Below are 17,212 nucleotides of genomic sequence, written 5' to 3' on the forward strand. Positions count from 1 at the left end.
ACTACTCTTGTGTCATGCTCATGTAGTGGAGCTTGCGGTCAATGATAGTCGTTGATAGCATCTGCTCATTTATAGCACAGTGGGGATACCGATACCTACCCGGGTGTTCTGGAAATTTGGAAGTTCTTGGTATTATAATACCCTTCGTCGGTGCACCTCATTCGTGGTGATGATCGGTGTGTACGCCAACTGGGTCGTGCTTTGTCATTGGCACCCACTTCCCTCTTTTCTTCCTGCCCCATGTTTAATCTCTTGATTCCTGCATTGTGTGTTTGTTGTGACAATGGCATGTGTCAGATGGTCGATGGGGCTTCGTTGCTTGTGCGACTTTTCAGCCTGGTTTTCCTCATAAATAGGGTCCCTCTCTTAGGTTTTCAATCTAGCCTCCCTCGTAAATTGGATCTATCTCTTTTTTGAAATGATGTCAATTCAGGTGGAGAGCCCTCTCCCCAGCCTGACAGATTCAAAAAGAATAGGAAATCCTTTTGTTACTTCATCAGATATTTATGTCCTACGATGCATTACTAGATTATCAAACACTTGCTAGGACAAACCAGATGTACCAGACAGTTTACTTTGTGCAAAGAATATTTTTTTGAACCGGGCATTACCCCTTTCCATTACTGCAACATAACGGAAATACAACAGTCCAAAGAAGGAGAAAAGGGGAAGCGAGTTCAACGCATCGCCGGGAAACACACTGTGAGCACTCGCCATCGAGATTACTCACTGTGGGGCGAAAACCCGACGACACCATATCTCTGCAGCTAGGGACCAGTACCAAACAGCCCCAAAAGAGCACAAAACACAAGCTCGCAACAGTCGAGCAGAATAAGTTCAGTCCCACATAGGGGAGAGCAGCTCAAATATCAAGCTAAACCACAGGGACACATCTCCAGCAGAATCAACAGGTCGCCTCTTCACGGTTCGCAGCACAAATCCTCATCATCATCGACGCATTTTCCTTCAGCATCTTCGCGCCGTCCCTCATGGCAGTCGTGTCATCCTGCTTCATCATTCCTGCCCAATAGCAAATTAAGGCACAAGTAGAGAAGATACATTCAAACGGGCTTGTAAGAGGTTTGAACTCAAAGGTGGCCCTGTTGCGACACGACCAGATCGCCCAGCATATAGCAACGATTCTTGCTGTATAGAACTTTTCCCCCCAGGTAAGAATGTAAAACACCAAGAGTAGGCCTGCCAAATATTATCAGGGCATAAAGCAGTGCCAAACATACATGCCACTGCCCTCCAGGTTATCCTGGCAACAGGGCAAGCGAAGAACAAGTGCTGTGCGGTCTCTCTTCCTCCGCAAAAAGAGCATTTTGGATTCCCTTTCCAACCACGATGTTTCATCACATCCCTAGTCAGGACAGCATCCTAAAAAAGTTGCCACAGGAATATTTAAATTTTGAGAGGGATTCTGGCACTCCAAATCCATCTGTAGTCGCATCCAACAATATTCTTTTCCAGGAATGAGTACACCGATTTGGTGGTAAAAGAGGTTCTACCACCCAAGCCCCATTTGATCACATTAGAGGCATCTGAAACACATGCTTCCCTGGCCATATTACCAACCACGACCCATTGATCAAAAATCTCACCATTTAGTCTCCTTCTAAAGAATGAGGAGGGATCATCATTTAAGCACTTATTAACAGTGCACTCAGGATAATTGTAGATCGAGAAAAGACGAGGGAACTGCTCAGCCAGAGGGATATTGTCCCCAATGGGGTCAATCCATAGCCTAGCAATGTTTCCCGATTGAACAATTACTCTCCTCCCTGCCATATAAAGATTTTTCACTTTCATGACCGCTTTCCAGCATGGTGAGTCATTGCACTTCATTTTAATGTCAGCCACAGTAGCCCTACTGAAATATTTAGCTTTCACAACTTCCACCACCATTTAGTAAGCAGGCTAAGGTTCTGCTTATGCAAATCTTTCACACCCAGCCCTCCTTTATTCTTGGATCTACAAATTCTAGTCCACTTAACAAGGTAATACCGTTTCTTATTCTGGGTCACATGCCAATCTCCTTCTACATTTATCAATCCTGGCCAGTATAGTTTTAGAAAGAAGGAACATAGACATATAATAAAAAGCAATGCTAGAAATGTTAACATTGAGCAGCGTTAAACGTCCCCCAGATGAGGCATTGCCCCCCAGGCCAGAGTCACATCTCTTAATGAATCTGGACTCTAAAAAGTCCCAGTCAGCAACTCGTAAAGAAGAAAAGGTCACTGGCACCCCCAGATATTTCATGGGAAAGTGCCCTATTTGACAATCGAACATATCAGCATATGCTTTAAGGATATCGTCATCCCCCCCTACACACAGGATCTCACTTTTCTGGAAATTGATTTTGAGCCCAGACATGAGCTCAAAAATGTATAACAACAACTTCATGTTCACAGCTTTTTCCAGATCATGATCAATGCACAAGACCGTGTCATCTGCATATTGCAATATGGCCACTCCCTTTTCAACAAGGTCCGGAGCGAGCCCAAGAACTAAATTATTCTTCTGTGCCTGCAGCACCATTTTACACAGGCACTCGGCAGCAATATTAAAAAGAAAGGGTGACACCGGATCCCCCTGTCTAACCCCTTTAAAGCTCTTGAAATATGGCCCCACAACGTTATTCAACTTCACACTAACTGTGCCATCAACCAAAACACTTTTAATCCACCCACACCATGTGGGACCAAACCCTCTCATCTCGAGAGATTCCAAAAGAAAGTCCCAATTCACTTTGTCATATGCTTTCTCGAAAGCAAGCTTAATGACAATGCCCACCTTCTTCTTGATGTAAGTATGATGCAGAATTTCATGCAAAGATAATACTCCATCCATGATATTTCTATGCTTGACAAATGCATTCTGGTGTCTATTAAATAGCTTATCAGCAAAGGGGGTCACCCTGTTATCCAGCACCTTAGTTACCAACTTATAGGGACATCTAAGCAGGCAGATCGGCCTGAACTGCTGAATCTTATTGGCCCCGTTGATTTTAGGCAGTAAAGTAATAATGCCATAGTTCAATCTACAGACATCAAGTTCCCCAGCATGAAAGGCAGTAAACAGTCTCATGATATTGCTCTTCACTATCTCCCAGCAATGCTGGTAAAATTCAGCGGGGATATTATCCGGGCCAGGGGCCCTGTTACTTTTCATGGAAAACAAGGCTCTCTTCACTTCTTCCTCTGTGAAAGGTTTATTAAGAATCTCGTTGTCCAGCTCATCGAGCTTTTCTTCTGCCCCCCAAATATCCGGGTCAAGGTGGAATATGTTTCCCTGAGCCGGCCCAAAAAGATTTTTGTAAAAATCAGTGGCATGCTCCAGCAGTTTCTCAGTCCCCTCAATCACCGTACTCCCAGCATGAAGCAAATGTATAGTGTTTTTCCGCTTATTACCGTTAGCAATTTTTTGGTAATAAGCGGTGTTGTGATCCCCCCCAAGCAGCCATCTTTCATTAGATTGCTGCAGCAGAAAAAGCTCCTCATTGACAAGAATTTCATTCATCTCCACAAGGAGACCAGTCCTCCTACAAAACAGTTCATGGTCTATCTCCTCCTCCTCTTCTATTTTCTCAATGAAAGCAAGTTCTTCTCTAATCTCCTGCTTCCTTTTCTTTTCATGACCGAACTTATTCGATCCCCAGCCTTTGAAAAACTTCTTAAATCTTTTTAACTTGATATTTAGAATATCAACAGGATCGGTGGCATTCACGTTCTGATTCCAGATTTTGCTAACTAGAGGAAGAAATTCCTCAGATTTTAGCCAGCTTATTTCAAATCTGAACTCTCTTTTTTGTGGGGCTCTGATAACATGGTTATCAGAGTACAATAAGAGAGCATTGTGATCAGAAATCTCCCTAACGAGTTTCTTCATGTTAACCATAGGAAACATCTCCTCCCACTCATTACTCATAAGAACACGATCCAATTTCTCCAAGGTCGGATGAGCTTGGTTATTAGACCAAGTGTACGCCCCCACTCATATAAATCTCCCTCAAACACATAGTGTTAATGATTGAGTTGAACAGGTCAGAATGTGCTGTTCGACGCCATCTTTTATTCTTTTCTCCACTATGTCTGAGGATATTGAAGTCTCCCCCAATCAATAAAGGAGTTTGAATATGGCAATAGAAATCGGCCAATTCACTAAGAAAATCACTTTTATCCCCCTCATGGGCTGCTCCATAGACACTACAAAGAGTCCAGATCTTTTTCATACTAATATCATAAAGAGATACCTGGAGAATGAACCTGCCTTTTCTCCAAGCAACTACTTCAAACTTCTCCTTCCGAACCCCACATAGGATACCTCCAGCCTTGCCAATTGAGGGGATCCACTCCCACTCAAACAAGTTGTGAGGGTCGAGCTTTCTAAAATAACTATCCAAAAATTCTTCTTCAACGTTTCTTGCAAACAAAGAAAGTCAAGAGAATGGTCCTTAATCATATGGGACAGGCAGGTTCTCATTCCTTTCTTTCCTGCCCCCTGCAATTTCAAAATAGACCTATCATTTGTATCTTTTCCCCTTTCGCCCTCTTCTGGTGGCCCTGGTATTATGGACAGGGCTGCCAGCCTGTGTTCTTTCCACATGATTTTTTTGACTTCTAGTAATGGGCCTGGAAGTAGCCACTTTCACTTTAGGGCTTTTCCTTTTCCTAGACCGGACCAAGGTAAATTGCTCTTCCATGTCCTCTTCCCCATCCCCCAGTCAGTACTAACAGGGGTTTGGTCTCCCTTACCATTAGTGATATACATCATTTCTTCCTCTACCCTCACATTTTGACCCCTCTCTGTTTTGGACATTTCCCCCCTGACTATTTCAAGTTCTCTAATAATATCCACATTAGAGAAGTTATTATCAGGGAAAGCTACCCCCATTTTCACAGCACAGTTCAGGATTAGCTAGTGCATCAAAGGAGTTATGGTTAGCTGAATTACCTTCAAAATTTCTCTTCTTGGAAATGGCAACAGCTCTCTCTTGCATTCTTCCCTCCATATTCTGCAAGTTCCTCAAGCTAAACCTCTGAACCTCTTCAGATAAAAGGGGAGGGGTAGGAATCACCTCTCCCACATCCTCAGAAGGGGAGGCAGGAAACTGTACCAGATAATCTGATTTCTCCAACTTGGAAAGGTCCTCTCCCTCAAGTTCCACCACCTGTTCATAATCCATAGCCACATTTAAATGAGCTATATCATCATGGGGCATAACAGCAACATGTGAACATGTATCAACATTTTTTTTCTACCTGAATCTCATCAACATTATGCTTGGTGTCATCAACACCTAGCATTGCCTGAGAGGCCTGCGCTTTTTCTTTGTTATATGCCTCCACAACCATGGTTTCAATTAACAGTGTGTTATCTTCTGATTCCTTAGATTCCATGCTTTCTCCTTCTTTCTCATCGACAGGGTTCTCGTCCCCATCACCACCATTTTTACTGTATCCATCATTTTTTCCTTTGTGTCCAGACTTAGGGTCATGCTTGCCCCATGTGGATGTTCTCACAAAAGGGGATTTGTTAACATCCGCCTCCATCTGCACTTCCCTTTTCTCTCTTTCTGGATCACGAACCAACACCTTCTCGATTTCATAGAAAAAATCAAAGAAGTGCGTACCCAACACTGCCTCAGCAACCCCAGGGAGCTCGTCCACGTTGCGACATATTCATGTACACGTAAGTTTTACAAGGGATGACCTGTGGTCTTAGGTCAACACTGCCCTCACTGTGCTCAGAAGCCCTCAATTTGGTTTCCACTATTGTGTTACATCCACTAACCAATTGGCTGAAAAGTTGACATCCTAAAGATTGTGGCATATAACTTGGCTGCTCCACAATATAAGCACCAACGCAATGCAGAGTCATCTTCTATCTTCTAGTACATTGGAAAGAACACGCTATATGACATATATTGAAAATGTTCAACAAGAAAATATCATCTTTGCCCACTGAGGGACAGTCATTTTCAGACATCAAAAGAGTGTGCATGTACATCCATACATATTTACCAAAAAGGGAGATGAATATAATACAACACAAAACAATCATATCATTCCTGATGGACACATCGTCACCAAGTATTCAGCATCATCCTTAGATCAGATTCCTCACCTTACCGCCGTTAGCTCGTAACGAAAAAATCTTCAGTCATCATCATCCTTGAACTCCCTGGTTAGTCAACCAAATAAACAGACCATCAGACATCTCCTTTGTTCAAGGTACATCCATTTATTCGGAATGTCGCCACTTGGCCAAAATGTTTGGGCATAAGAAACGGGTATATTCAATACTCCTGTTATCAAGGGCATAAAAGGCAAGGTCCCGGCATGACAGGTTCCTATACAATATGAAAAACACTATGGGCCATCTGTAGCTAAGTAATTTTGTCATCTCTACATGAAAGATCCACATTATGATGGCTTCAAGTAATTTTTATGTGTTAAGCATGCTTTCATTTTGGTAATTCAATAGTACCACTCTGAAGTTGTTAAATAAACTAGCATGGTGTTATTCCACAGACAAACATATATGAAAGCATTAGAGAACAACCCATTACCTGCGATCAAGATAGCGTGGCTGAATGCCACTACCTTGGCATGTGGTACATGTCAATGAGCCAATGCCATCGCAGTTGACACACTTTGATACTTCAGATTCACCATTGCCAATTACTACAGTAACAGTCCCTGCTCCGGTGCAAAACCTGCATACCTCTGGAAAATCAACGATTTCTTTTCAACATTCTGATCTACTAGATGCTGACACAGAGAAAAAGGAAAAGAATAATGTGTGCGGCATGCACCATGAAGTCATCATTTGATTTTGCTATGGCTAGTCATCCTCTTCCGGTTTAAGGGAATAGTCTAATTAAGTTGTTGAAACTCACAAAGAGAACTTTTGATTCTTTTTTATCTAAGGATTCCATTTAAGATATAGCTATTTCAGACAGGAGAAGGCTTGTCATTTGACATCATACTCTTTTAACATCATCAGCTTCGTTGCTTAACGCCTTGTGCAATCAAACAAATAGTCGAAGAAATATCAAAATTCCTTTATTAAGTTTGACGACTGAATTCTCCCAATGCCACCCGGTTCTATTGCCACATCAAATTAAGAACTAGCTGGAAAGTGGAAACACCATGTGGTCGAGGAAGAGAAGGTTGTGTTATATATAAAGCACCACAGATTATTCTGCCTGACATGGAAGATGCCACATATGGTTGAACCAAGTTACTATTGGATATAGTGTTTTGCAAAAAATAAATTGATTTTTTTTCAAGAAACAGGCCGCAGCCCAATTCCATTTCACTGAGTGAAACAATGAATACATCAGTTCAATTATTCAGTTATAACATAGGTGCAAAACAAAAATTATTCAGTTAACATCCACCGTACAAGGCACGAAAGACCTAGATGCAACGCCCAACATCTGAAAAGGTCATTCCAGCTAAAACAAGACTACCAAAATGGAGAGCAAATATAATGCAAGCTAAACTAACCGGTTGTTACATCTTATATGGAAATTTCCTATCAAACTCAAACTTTAACGCTTCCAAAATCCAACAGTTCGTCTCATTGTACATGTAGTGTACCATGGCATTGGAACGAACATATTAAAATTTTGAAGAGCGGACCAAATTAGGACATCAATCGAAGGGCATAATCACATACGCGCGCCGGAGCCGCTGCAGGGGAAGCACGGCTGGTTGTTGTCTCTCTTCGCCTGCATTGGAGAAAATCAAAATCACATTTTGCATCAATGCAAGGGCATGGTCTAGGCTCTTTCAGTTTCAGTCAACATGTTTCTAGAAAAAATGCTACTCCTAATCTTACTTCAGCAAACTTAATTGTCCAAATACCATTCTTGCTTAAGAAAACTTACGGAATTATCAATTTGATTCTCGTAGAAAATCGGGATGCCTATCCCGGCGGCGACGCTGACGACGCCGACAGTTATGGCCACGACCTGAAGCCACCAAGAAACCGCTCGTTAAAACTCGGCAGGAAATCAAGTGGCAACCTCCATAGAACGGGCGTTCTAGCCTTTTTGGGCGCACCGTGTTCTGGTCGAACTCGATGGCCTGGATGCGTGGGTACCGCGCGCTGGGTCTCCGCCGCCGCGGGAGCGCCGCCATGGTGGCGGGCGAGCATGGCGTGGAGGAGAGGAAGGAGTACTGGGTGGTGGTGAGTCGGGAGGAGGTGGTGGCCATGGCCATAGACGCGTCGCCCGTTGGACGCTGCTGCTTCAGATGCCTGGGCAAGCAGGCACGGTGATCATGGGTAGCCGCAGCAGGACACAACGCCACACTTCTCACCCCTTGCGGGCACTGGTGGCCAGGGCTTGGTCTTCTCGGATATGGGCATTATCCATTCTGGAAGTTTGCGAGCCTCACAACTCTCTACCCTTGGATTGGAGGCAGGCCAGTTGGGTCGCTGATCAAGCTGCTGAGGACCGAGCTGGTAACGTGACCATCCAACGGTGAAGAGTGCTCGTCAGAAAATATGGCACATCCGCACATGGTGGCCAGCTCGATTAGTTTCAGATTTGATAAAGAACAGAAAGATCAATCTAAGAGCATCTTCAACAACAGCTGTATAATTGGGGCATTAAACTGGTAGTACGTGGGTTCCTTCGGTGTGCCGGAGCACAGGCCTCCGGCGAACAATGCATGGTAGTGTGGGACTCAGTTTGCATCCCAAAGTGGGCTGGTGGCCTCGGCACTCCGAACATGAAGTGGCTTAATATAGCGATGCAGGCCAGATGGCCGTAGCTACAACGTACCGATCCTACAAGGCCATGGGCGGAGTTCCAAATCAACGTGCCTGAGGAATCAAAGCAACTTTTTAGGGCGGCGGCTCACTGCACAATTGGTGATAGGAACAATGCTCTATTCTGGGAGGACAGATGGCTGAATGGCCGAAGGGTACAAGAGGTGGCGCCGAACATATATGCCCTAATCAAATCCCGGGTGCGCTCTAGCTGCACTGTTAGCCATGCATTGACGGACGGCGGCTAGGCTACCGGTGTTGGGCCGGAATTGACAGCCCCAATGTTGCAGGAATACCTAAACTTGTGGACTGAGACAACGCGGGTGCAGCTAAACCCTGATGTACGCGACTCCATAGCTTGGTCCTGGGAGAAGGACGGGTGCTTCTTGACGAGGACATCATACGCAGCGAGATTCTGGGGCAGAGAGGTGGCCTCGACGGCTGAGTTCACTTGGAGATCCAAGGCCCTACTTCAATGCCGTTTTTTTCCGCATGCTTGCCCTACATAACAGATGTTGGACATCCGACCAACTGGCTCGTCGTGGACTGGACCACCAAGAGTAGTGCCCTTTTTGCCACCAGGAAGAAGAAACCATAAACCATCTACTCCTCTATTGCGTGTTTGCCGGGGGAGTCTGGACAGTAGTATGTGGAGTGGTGGGCAAGCCGGAGTGGGCTTCGAGAAGGGGTGAGTTTATTTTGCAATGGTGCGCCGGTAAGTGTGGGACGGGAAGAGCCAAGACGGATGCCAGGGTGATCCTAACCCTCGTACATAGTCTGGGAAATGCGGAAGCACCGCAAGGCCGTTGTGTTCGACGGCACGACCCCATCCATGAACCATGTTATCCTCAAAATTGAGGCCGAGGGAAGAGCGTGAAAGCAAGCGGGGATACTCAAGGGGGACGTTAACACCTTCCTTGGGGAGTTAGTAGTGTGGGATAGTATGAGTAGTTAGCATCGATACAATAGTGTGTCGCGTGGAGTTGGTGTTCATGTTGTGTAATATGTAACATCAACATGGAGGGGCTCTCTACCCCTACTTTCTTCTTTAATATATAGTACGTGTAGAGAAAAAACTGTCATTTCAAAGTTGTTGATGGAGATGTTATTCAAAATGGAGGCCATATTGATTAGCTAGTGGCCTTGGCCAAAGTGAGTGGTCTTTTTTCTTTGAATGGCCAACCGGGGGTGGATATCCCCACCTGAATATATTTGTATTGAATTTGCCTAGAAGCCACACAGCTCCATACAAGACAGGTTCAAGTGAACCAAAGTACACATGGAAAACAAGAGAGGAGACACAACTAAAACACACACACACACACACACACACAGGCGAACCCTAGAAGACCCGCCGAGGAAGGGCACATAAGGAGAAGAAGGCCTCTAGACAACACCAAGCGGTGTTGTTGCCAGGCCTCGATAAGCCCAACCACCAACAATTCAAAGCCGGAATCACCACCACCACCGACCGCCATCACTAATCTCATCAGCACAACCAACTGATGAGTGCTATTTTTACGCTCATCACACCTAAGATTAAACCGGTTTATTTCACAAAAACTAATATATCCACTTCCATATTGCTACTAATGACTAATGAATGCAAAGGATTTCACAAACCTATCTTTATTTAGTTTCCATAGGAAATGGGGCTAAACGTGGACAAAATCAAGCACATAAATGGAAAGGAGTAAAAAGGAGAGGAGAGCCTAGGTGGGAAGCGCAGGAAGACTCCAGAGCACAAGAAAGCGCCTCATACGAGCGCATGCGCTCGTATGAGCTACCAACGGTGCCCCTGATCTAACCCAACAAATATCATGAAGGGTCCAACACCAAAAAGAGAAGAGAACATTGCAGAAACCTTCATCTTCGTCATCCACAACAACCCTAGCCGCCACCATTTCCCGTCTCCATAGCCACAACCATCACCATAACACTCATCCAAATTAGCCATACTTTGTAATTGTGTATCACATCCGACAACTATTGTAAGACATATTATCAATCAATCAACCTTCTTGATGTGTTCTTGAAGGAAATATGCCCTAGAGGAAATAATAAAGTTATTATTTATATTTCCTTATATCATGATAAATGTTTATTATTAATGCTAGAATTGTATTAACCAGAAACTTAGTACATGTGTGAATACATAGACAAACTGAGTGTCCCTAGTATGCCTCTACTTGACTAGCTCGTTAATCAAAGATGGTTAAGTTTCCTAGCCATAGACATGTGTTGTCATTTGATGAACGAGATCACATCATTAGAGAATGATGTGATGGGAAAAACCCATTCGTTAGCTTAGCACTATGACCGTTTAGTTTATTGCTATTGCTTTCTTCATGACTTATACATGTTCCTATGACCATGAGATTATGTAACTCCTGAATACCGCAGGAACACTTAGTGTCGTGGAATTGTCACGGCAGATGTCCTCGTTGAAAGGACTTAGTCATGAGGCCAACACATCTATGTGGTAGCTTGGGAGGGATTGAGTGGAATCGAGAGACGCAACACACAAGACAAGGATTAGACAGCTTCGGGCCCCGGAAAACATCATCCGGTAATAGCCCTACATGCTGTTTGTGGCTAGGTCCCATTATGCTCATGAGGGAGTCGCCGCATAAGCCGGCTCCCCTTTTAGTTGTGTCTAGCCTTAGTCATTATTTTCTGTCCCTCTTGGGGTGCCCTGCCCCTCCTTATATATGTTGAAGGGGTAGGTTACATGACTAGTCCTAGCAGGATTAGGATTACTCTATTACAAGTGGAGTCCTAGTATTGCTTCCTTTGTAGGAGAATATTCCTTATGCCTTTCCTCTTAAGCCGGCCCACCATAACATGAGACGGCCTTCTGGGCCTTGGGCCTTGTCCTCTATCTGACCCGCCGTAGAGGCCATTAGTGAGTCGCCAGGCTCGTGAGTCGTCAGTCCAATAAGCCGCTAGACTCATGACCCACCAATCCTCCAGCGGGTTACCAATAAAACGCCAAGTCCGTCCGGGTCATATATCCGGCCGGGTCCTACTGCGGGGTATGTCCCCGACATTAGCCCTCAGTTTAATTTGGATTTATCCATGTTAAATTGATCCTGCAAAATAACGCAAGAACAAATTTGACAGGTTGTGCTCCGGGTTAAATATTCTTGTAAGCCAGCACCTGAACATCCTTAAATCCTTCTTCTAGAAAATCCGTGTCAATAAGCCAACTTCATAATCAATTTGCTGACATTGGTTTCTCACAGAGAAAAATTGTGAAGAATAATTCATTTGACTCAGCTCCCAATGCTTAAAAATATTGGTCTTGAAATACTCATCTGATCTTCAGCCGGCTTCAAAATGTAGATCTTGCCACTTTGAAGAAATCCATGATGTTCATCTCAGTCTCTAGTAAAGACTAAATACTCCATATATGTAGCCCCCAAGTGCCGGGTTGTCATGCTTGCAGCAACCTGGGACTTGTAATTGCCTTATGCTCATAAAAACTTCAACCAGTGTAGCCCCCAAGGGCCGGGTCATTATGCAATAATGAGCAGGGACTTTGTAGATATGATTATGTAGACTTGAACAGCAACTAGTAGCCCCCAAGGGCCGGCTTAGTAAGATAATACTAAGCTGGGACTTTATATATACTTCATTGAAAATAATATCATATGATGTAATCCTCTCCATGGGGCTCGAACCCACATCCATATGGTTAAGAGCTTTGTACTCTTCCAACTAAGTAGACGGGCAAAACTAAAAGAGGAGAGAAGAGAGGGGTTGAGCGGAATCGATAGATGCAACACACAAGACAAGGATTTAGACAGCTTCGGGCCCTGGGAAACAACATCCGGTAATAGCCCTACATGCTGTTTGTGGCTAGGTCTCATTATGCTCATGAGGGATTCGCCGCATAAGCCGGCTCCCCTTTTATTTGTGTCTAGCCTTAGCCATTATTTTCTATCCCTCTTGGGGTGCCCTATCCCTCCTTATATATGTTGAAGGGGCGGGTTACATGACTAGTCCTAGTAGGATTAGGATTACTCTATTACAAGTGGAGTCCTAGTCTTCCTTCCTTTGTAGGAGAATATTCCTTATGCCTTTCCTCTTAAGTCGGCCCACCATAACATGAGCCGGGCTTCTGGGCCTTGGGCCTTGTCCTCTATCTGACCCGACGTAGAGGCCATCCGTGAGTCGCCAGGCTCGTGAGTCATCAGTCCAATAAGCCGCCAGACTCGTGACCCACCAATCCTCCAGCGGGTTACCAATAAAACGCCAAGTCCGGCCGGGTCATATATCCGGCAGGGTCCTACCGCGGGGTATATCCCCGACACTTAGTGTGCTATCAAACATCACAACGTAACTGGGTGATTATAAAGATACTCTACAGGTGTCTCCGATGGTGTTTGTTGAGTTGGCATAGATTGAGATTAGGATTTGTCACTCTGATTGTCGGAGAGGTATCTCTGGGCCCTCTCGGTAATGCACATCACTATAAGCCTTGCAAGCAATGTGACTAATGAGTTAGTTGTGGGATGATGCATTACGGAACGAGTAAAAGACTTGCCTGTAACGTGATTGAACTAGGTATGGTGATACCGACGATCGAATCTCGGGCAAGTAACATACCGATGACAAAGGGAACAACGTATGTTGTTATGCGGTTTGACCGATAAAGATCTTCGTAGAATATGTAGGAACCAATATGAGCATCCATATTCCGCTATTGGTTATTGACCGGAGATGTGTCTCGGTCATGTCTACATAGTTCTCGAACCCGTAGGGTCCGCACGCTTAACGTTCGATGACGATTCATATTATGAGTTTATGTGTTTTGATGTACCTAAGGTTGTTCAGAGTCCCGGATGAGATCACGGACATGACGAGGAGTCTCGAAATGGTCGAGACATAAATATTGATACATTGGAAGGTTCTATTTGGACACCGGAATGGTTCCGAAGTGTATCAGGTATTTTCCGGAGTACCGGGAGGTTACCGGAACCCCCCGGGGGATTAATGGGCCACAATGGGCCTTAGTGGAGAAGAGAGAGGGCCGACCAGAGGTGGCGTGCACCCCCTTGCCCAGTCCTAATTGGACAAGGGGAAGGGGGTGCCCCCCTCCTTCCTTCTCTTCTCTCCTTTTTCCCTTCTTCTCCTTCTTGGACTAGGAAAGGGGGGAAACCTACTCCTACTAGGAGTAGGAATTCCCCCCTTGGGCGCACCCCTTGTGGCCAGCCCTCCTCCTCCTCCCCTCCTTTATATATGGGGGAGGGGGGCACCCCATAGACACACAAGTTGATCTTTAGCCGTGTACGGTGCCCCCCTCCACAGTTTTCCACCTCGATAATATTGTCGTAGTGCTTAGGCGAAGCCCTGCGTCGGTAACTTCACCATCACCGTCACCATCCCGTCGTGCTGACAAAATTCTCCCTCAGCCTCAGCTGGATCAAGAGTACGAGGGACATCACCGAGGTGAATGTGTGCAGATTGCAGAGGTGCCGTGCATTCAGTACTTGATCGGTTGGATCGCGAAAATGTTCGACTACATCAACCGTGTTACTAAACTCTTCCGCTTTCGGTCTACAAGGGTACGTAGACACACTCTCCTCGCTCGTTGCTATGCTTCTCCTAGATAGATCTTGCGTGATCATAGGCAAATTTTTGAAATAGTGCGTTCCCCAACAGTGATATTAGAGCCAGGTCTATGCGTAGATGTTATATGCACGAGTAGAACACAGAGGGTTGTGGGCGATAATAGTTATACTGCTTACCAACATGTCATACTTTGGTTCGACGGTATTGTTGGATGAAGCGGCCCAGACCAACATTACATGACCGCGTTCATGAGACTGGTTCTACCACCGTGCTTTGCACACAAGTGGCTAGTGGGTGTCTGTTTCTCCAACTTTAGTTGAATCGAGTGTGACTACGCCCGGTCCTTGTTGAAGGTTAAAACAACACACTTGACCAAAAATCGTTGTGGTTTTGATGCGTAGGTAAGAACGATTCTTGCTAGAAGCCCGTAGCAGCCACGTAAAACTTGCAACAACAAAGTAGAGGACATCTAACTTGTTTTTGCAGGGCTTGCTGTGATGGGATATGGTCAAGACGTGATGATATATAAATTGTTGTATGAGATGATCATGTTTTGTAACCGTTATCGGCAACTGGCAAGAGCCATATGGTTGTCGCTTTATTGTATGAAATGCAATCGCCGTGTAATTGCTTTATTTTATCTCTGAGCGGTAGCGATAGTCGTAGAAGCAATAGTTGGCGAGACGACAATGATGCTTCGATGGAGATCAAGGTGTCAAGCCGGTGACGATGGTGATCATGACGGTGCTTTGGAGATGGAGATCAAAGGCACAAGATGATGATGGACATATCATATCACTTATATTGATTGCATGTGATGTTTATCCTTTATGCATCTTATTTTGCTTAGTACGGCGGTAGCATTATAAGATGATCTCTCACTAAATTTCAAGGTACAAGTGTTCTCCCTGAGTATGCACCGTTGCTACAGTTCGTCGTGCCGAGACACCACGTGATGATTGGGTGTGATAAGCTCTACGTTCACATACAACGGGTGCAAGCCAGTTTTGCACACGCAGAATACTCGGGTTAAACTTGATGAGCCTAGCACATGCAGATATGGCCTCGGAACACTGAGACCGAAAGGTCGAGCGTGAATCATATAGTAGATATGATCAAGATAGTGTTGTTCACCATTGAAAACTACTCCATCTCATGTGATGATCGGACATGGTTTAGTTGATATGGATCACGTGATCACCTAGATGATTAGAGGGATGTCTATCTAAGTGGGAGTTCTTAAGTAATATGATTAATTGAACTTTAATTTATCATGAACTTAGTACCTGATAGTATTTTGCATGTCTATGTTCTTGTAGATAAATGGCCCGTGCTACTGTTCCATTGAATTTTAATGCGTTCCTAGAGAAAGCTAAGTTGAAAGATGATGGTAGCAACTACACGGACTGGGTCCGTAACTTGAGGATTATCCTCATTGCTGCACAGAAGAATTACGTCCTGGAAGCACCACTAGGTGCCAAACCCACTGCAGGAGCAGCTCCAGGTGTTATGAATATCTAGCAGAGCAAAGCTGATGACTGCTCGATAGTTCAGTGTGCCATGCTTTACGGCTTAGAACTGGGACTTCAACGACATTTTGAACGTCATGGAGCATATGAGATGTTCCAGGAGTTGAAGTTAATATTTCAAGCAAATGCCCGGATTTAGAGATATGAAGTCTCCAATAAGTTCTATAGCTGCAAAATGGAGGAGAATAGTTCTGTCAGTGAACATATACTCAGAATGTCTGGGTACCACAATCACTTGACTTAGCTGGGAGTTAATCTTCCGGTTGATAGTGTCATTGATAAAGTTCTTCAATCACTGCCACCAAGCTACAAAAGCTTCGTGATGAACTATAATATGCAAGGGATGGATAAGACAATTCCCAAGTTCTTTGCGATGCTAAAGGTTGTGGAGGTAGAAATCAAGAAGGAGCATCAAGTGTTGATGGTCAATAAGACCACTAGTTTCAATAAGAAGGGCAAAGGGAAGAAGGGGAACTTCAAGAAGAACGGCAAGCAAGTTGCTGCTCAAGTGAAGAAGCCCAAGTATGGAGCTAAGCCTGAGACCGAATGCTTCTACTACAAAGGGACTGGTCACTGGAAGCGAAACTGCCCCAAGTATTTGGCAGATAAGAAGGATGACAAAGTGAAAGGTATATTTGTTATACATGTTATTGATGTGTATCTTACTAATGCTCTCAGTAGTGCCTGGGTATTTGTAAGTGCAACTATCCCTGGGTGGTTTTGGTAATTCCTAACAACATATAGCTCATTGAGCTAATATTCTTTCAAGATAAATATTTCAGGAAAGCTCAATGATTGGCATGGCATGGATTAGAAATGTGGACCCCTCAAAATGCTAAGGACAAAAGATTGGCTCAAGCTCAAGCTCAAGACTCTACATTTTACCTTTTAGTGATCCAAGATCACATTGAGTCCATAGGAAAAGCCAATACTATTAAAAGGGGATGAGGTATTTCTTAATGGGTTACTTGGTCAAAATGCTTAGTGATATGCTCCAAAATCCTCAACCACTTTCTCATATCCACATATGTCCCAAACCAAAAGTCAAACTAGCCCCTACCGAAATTTTCTATCTGGCGCCACCGAGTTCAGTTGACATAGCCACTGCCACAAAACCCTAGTCACTTCGGTCCCACCGATAGGTACCTCGATCTCACCGAGATGGGATTGGAAACTCTCTGTTTCCCTTCGTAATGTTTCGGTCCAACCGAGATGAGTGATCGGTCCCACCGAGTTTGCAATGCAAACTCTCTGTTTCCCCTTCGTAATGTTTTGGCCCAACCGAGATGAGCGAATCGGTCCCACCAAGTTTGCCT

At 44.6% G+C, this 17,212-nt stretch overlaps 2 protein-coding genes across 2 annotated transcripts; both read right to left on the reverse strand.

The window, feature by feature from the left end:
- Positions 1-593: 593 nt before the first annotated feature.
- Positions 594-5,772, reverse strand: LOC119285129. The gene is made up of 3 exons (XM_037564348.1): positions 5,268-5,772; positions 4,960-5,176; positions 594-1,020 (listed from the first exon to the last, which is right to left on the reverse strand). Exons 1-3 carry the CDS (start codon positions 5,556-5,558, stop codon positions 905-907), a joined length of 624 nt encoding a protein of 207 aa, XP_037420245.1. The 5' UTR covers positions 5,559-5,772; the 3' UTR covers positions 594-904.
- Positions 5,773-5,941: 169 nt separating this feature from the next.
- LOC119285130 (protein SPA, chloroplastic-like) lies at positions 5,942-8,363 on the reverse strand. The gene is made up of 5 exons (XM_037564349.1): positions 8,079-8,363; positions 7,904-7,987; positions 7,693-7,744; positions 6,578-6,734; positions 5,942-6,189 (listed from the first exon to the last, which is right to left on the reverse strand). Exons 1-5 carry the CDS (start codon positions 8,235-8,237, stop codon positions 6,165-6,167), a joined length of 477 nt encoding a protein of 158 aa, XP_037420246.1. The 5' UTR covers positions 8,238-8,363; the 3' UTR covers positions 5,942-6,164.
- Positions 8,364-17,212: the final 8,849 nt, after the last annotated feature.

Source organism: Triticum dicoccoides, chromosome 4A, assembly GCF_002162155.2.
Source record: "Triticum dicoccoides isolate Atlit2015 ecotype Zavitan chromosome 4A, WEW_v2.0, whole genome shotgun sequence".
NCBI lineage: Eukaryota > Viridiplantae > Streptophyta > Magnoliopsida > Poales > Poaceae > Triticum > Triticum dicoccoides.